Here is a 4,663-nt window from a genome sequence, read left to right as displayed (position 1 = left end):
GTCTCTGCTAATAAGCCTATAAATTCCGAAATCTGAATAACGAAGGGACACTGATTCAATCTGCACTTTCCCTACAACTTACTCTGCTTCCTTTATTCCTTTTGCAAAAAAATTGTGGTGGCCTAGAAGTTGACAGAGGAACACTTTATTTTCTGGAACGAATTTTTTCACAGGCAGTCTACTTCTGAATACCAGATTCTGGGGGTCTAGGCGGTTGAAGCCTTTATGTCCCGTTCTAGGATGGAGTGCCCCAGTGGTTCTTATGTTCTTAGGAGCAAAATGTCTTCTGAGCTTAAAAGTATATATATATTTAAGCATCCATTAAGGGGGAGACCACCTCTGTGCCTCTGCAGTGCTGAATTCTGTAAACATACCCAGGCATATCATAGTTATCCTTCCAAAATATAAATACCTAGCCCTAAAATTGGGAAGGATCTGTGTTCCACCCCACTCTTCGTTTGTCCTTCCTTATTTTATGCACCACGTCAGGGTCTTCGTGCCCCCTGCTCAATGGACTGACACCACCTAGGAGTTGCTCCCTTCTCCCTCTAGCGTCGCCGACCCCCACGACACTGCAACAGCATCCGGAAGGTGGTCCGGAATGACCTATTGCAGAGGGCGTAGCACATGGGGTTGATGGTGCTGTTGACATAGCAAAGCCAGTACCCCAGTTTCCAAAGGCCTTTGGGAATGCATCCCTGGCAGAAAGTCGACACCAGCACCATGATGTTGTAGGGAGTCCAGGTGATGATGAAGGCCAAAAGGATGGCACTGAGCGTCCGGGCTGCTTTCTTCTCCTTCATCAGCGAGAGCGTTTTCCTTTTGGAGACACGATTCTTCCTCCTCTTCCTCCTGAAGGCTTGGCTCTTGGCCGCTGCTGGAGTCTTCTCCATCAGTGGTGGCATCGCTGCTTTCTTGAGCTTGTTCTCCATGAGCGGAGATTGCCTTGGGATCCCGACGAGGACCTTTCCGCCAGCCCAGTTCCTACCAGACGCTGCCTTGGGATCTCGGCACTGACCTGGCCGCGGTGGCTGCAGGACGGTGTTGATCATGGGCAGGCGGATGACTGCTGAGCAGATGGAGTGGACTTCGAAGGGCTGTTCCTCGCCCTCGGATGACGTCAAGGAGTCGGCAGAGGCCTCCTCCACTTCCTCATCCTCCGTGTTGTTCCAGCTGCCATTGCTGCTTTGGTCTATGAACAGGCCCTCGGCCCTCTGCCCAGCAGGAAAGCAGCATGTCTGCAGAGGAAGGACAACCACGGCAGAGGAAGCTGCAACAGCGTGGGATGGCTCCGAGCTGCTACTGCTGCTGCCCCCGCTGCCACTGTTTGGGGGTATTCTGGAGGCAGCTTGGGGTTTGCTCCCAAACTCTGAGCCCTGTAGTCCAGACAGTTCCTTGGCTCTCTTCTGGATCTCCTGGAAGATCTTCCAGTAGAGAGCCACCATTATGATGACGGGGAGGTAGAAGGCCGCAATGGCCGTTCCGAAGGTGATGACTGGCACAGAGAAGAACTGGATGTAGCAATCGTCCTCGGGGACTGTCCGCTTGCCGACAAAGTTCTGCCAGAACAAGATGGCGGGTGCCCACAGGATAATGGAGATCAGCCAAGCCAAGCCTATCATAACAGCGGCCCTCTTGGGTGTCCGCTTGGCTCTGTAGGTGAGCGGGCGGGTGATGGAGAAGTAGCGGTCGAAGCTGATGACCAACAGGTTCATGACAGACGCATTGCTGGCAACGTAGTCCAGGGCCAGCCACAAATCGCAGGCCACACTGCCCATCGCCCACCGCCCCATGACAATGTAGGTGGTGTACAAGTTCATGGAGATGGCTCCAATGATGAGGTCGGCGCCAGCTAAGCTGAGCAAGAAGTAATTGTTGACGGTCTTCAGCTCCCGGTTGACCTTGAAAGAGATCATCACCAGAAGGTTCCCCACCACAGTGACAAAGGAGATGATCCCCGTCGTCAAAATGATCAAGACCACCTCCCAAAGAGAGTGCCCACCTTCTGAAGAAGGCTTGGTGGGTTCCAGGGTGTCGTTTGGAGCTAGTGGGTTGCTTGAGATGTTCATGGTGTCACCGTGAAGTCTCTCCTGCCCACCATCTAGAAAAGGGTTCCAGGAAGACAGCCACATGGGTATGTGGAACAAGGTCCTTTTTTACTTCTGACGGCCACTTCAGATTAAAAGGAAGTGGCAGTTGCAGACTGTCCTTCAGCTCAAGGACTTCACCTGGAAGGAGAGGAATGGAGACAGAAGTAAGTAACATAACCTGATGCCTGCAAAGCCTACATTGGTGGTCCCAGATAAATCCCTGCTCCAACTCTGAGCCTTTTTTTTTCTAGTTCTCTTAGAAAAACAGTTGCAAAGCAAAATGTGCAGGTATCCTCCTAAGTGAAATCTGTGAAATGAGACAACCTGCCTGTTCCACTTGTAAGACATTTTAGCCAATGAGTGAAGTCAGAGCTATGATTGATGCACTTCCTGTTTGGACCCCAGGTGATATAAATCCCCAATCTCCTAAAGAACTCCTGTTTTAACCTCCCCCTTCAATGCACTTTTCTGGCTTCTGTCTTATTTTCTAAGTGGAAGCTCAACAGGTTAAGCCTTTTCTCATACAATTATGGGAAAAGCTTCACCGTGGCAGCTCAGTCAGTAGAGCATGAGGCTCTTGACCTGGGGGGGGGGGAGGAGCACATTTTTCAGGGGGAAATCACACCATGAAATTGCACGAGATCGTGGCATCCAAAATGGCCACTATTCTCTCGTGATTAAAAAAGGATGTCCCGGTTTTTCCGGGACACTTGTGGGGCATGCATTTGTCTCAATTTGCCTGCACGGTGCTTAAGTGGATGTTAGGCAATGCCCTGTCTTTACTGAACATTTGTAAGAACATAAGAAGATCCTGGCTGCTGGATCAGGCCAAAGCCCCATCTTGTCCAGCAACCTGTTCTCAGTTTCCAACCAGATGCCTCTGGGAAGCTCACAAGCAGGACCTGAGCATAACAGAGAAATCTCCACTTGTGATTACGAGCAACTGGCACACTGCCTCCAATAACATAGGTAGTGTATAGCCATTGTGGCCAATAGCCATTCATTTTGTTTGGCTTGTGGGAAGATTATATGACATGGATCATTCATCTTGATCTGCTTGCAGGGCGTTTACACATCTTTCCAATCATTCGCTCATCCATCCATTCATCTCCCCATCACATTTCCAACTGCAAAAAAGTCTCAGTCTCTCTCTCTCTCTCTCTCTCTCTCTCTCTCTCTCTCTCTCTCTGTGTGTGTGTGTGTGTGTGTTTTAAGTGGATTTGTTGCAACAAAGCATTTAAACGTACTTTAATTGTACAAACCTTAAATTCCTCCCGCAAAACATTTATTAATTTTTACTTTCATAAAAGTAAAAAGGCAGCATTACAATATCTAAGAATAAAACCAGCAAGAAGCATCCACTGTTAAATGCCGATGAGCTAAAAAGGAGAAAATCCATATTGCAAAGGAGGCCTGCGTTGAAAAGGGTGCCATTCCAGACCCTCCAAGTGCCCCTATTTTCCAGGAACAGTCCTGGATTTACAGAAGCTGTCCTGGTTTCTGATTTGATCCTGGAATGTCCCACTTTTCCTTAGGGCATTCCTATTTTCATCAGGTAAATGTTGGAGAGTATGGCATTATTGGACCCCTGAACCAAGGAGATAAGTAACTATACATCTGAAGCACCCCCAACCTTTAGAAGACATCTGAAGCAACCCAGTCAGATGGGTGAGGTATAAATAATAAAATTGTTGTTGTTGAGTAGGATGTCCCTATTTTCATCAGAGAAATGTTGGAGGGTGTGCCATTCTCAGAAGGCATCTGAAGGAAGAAAGGGATGGTTTCTGCCAAATCGTCTACTGGCAGTGAGTTCCACAGGGCAAGGCTTACCATCCTAAGGCTCTGGACCCTTGCAAAGGTGAGCCGAACCTCAGGGGTAAGGGGAAACCCCTAGAAATGCCCCAACAGAGGATCTCAAGGCTCATGGTGGAGCATAAGGAATCAGGAAGGATTTTTAAGGTCTTTTGAGCCCCAGTTGTTTGGGCTTTGTGAATTAACCCAAGTACTTTGACCCAGTAGCAAATGGCGACAGTCTGCAGGTGATCTAAGAAAATAAATCTAGCGTACCTGAAGGCCTGCCATATGGGATATGGGGGAAACAGCTGCTTTGGTCTACAATGTCCTCACCTCACCTCCTGTCCCTCCCTGGGCAGCTTGGAAGGTCTCCTTTGGTCTTTCTCCTCCTTCCTTTCTCCTTTCTTTCTCTCCCTCCTGTCCACCAAGGGGCAGCTGAGGGTGACGGCGGCAGTGGGGGGTTTCTCAAGCAGAAAGAGCCGGCCGCTGTTCCTTTCAAAACTGCTCCTTGTGGGGCTTCCCCCACTTCTTCTCTGTCTTCCCCTTGTGTCAATATTCCATAGTCACGAGTTCAAACAGAACCTCCTGGCACCACAGAGGCACCTTGGGAGAGAAGGAAGCCGAGGCCTGATTAAAATAGGGAGGCTTGTGGCTCAGGGGCAGGACCTGCTGGGTATGCAGGAGGTTCCAAGTTCAAGTTAAAAAAGAACTCGGGTAAGTGATAGAACAGGGGACGCGGGTGGTGCTGTGGGTTAAACCACAGAGACTAGGACTTGCCG

The 4,663-nt window shown here is 49.4% G+C and overlaps 1 protein-coding gene across 1 annotated transcript; it reads right to left on the bottom strand.

Moving 5' to 3' along the window:
* Positions 1-2,207, bottom strand: CHRM1 (cholinergic receptor muscarinic 1). Its single transcript, XM_053368598.1, has one exon. The coding sequence runs from the start codon at positions 2,130-2,132 to the stop codon at positions 549-551; it is 1,584 nt and encodes a 527-aa protein (XP_053224573.1). The 5' UTR covers positions 2,133-2,207; the 3' UTR covers positions 1-548.
* Between the last annotated feature and the right edge of the window lie 2,456 nt (positions 2,208-4,663).

Source organism: Podarcis raffonei, chromosome 16 (genome assembly GCF_027172205.1).
Source record: "Podarcis raffonei isolate rPodRaf1 chromosome 16, rPodRaf1.pri, whole genome shotgun sequence".
Classification (NCBI taxonomy): domain Eukaryota; kingdom Metazoa; phylum Chordata; class Lepidosauria; order Squamata; family Lacertidae; genus Podarcis; species Podarcis raffonei.
Note: the sequence above shows the minus strand (reverse complement) of the source record. Positions and strands in the feature narration are given on the sequence as shown.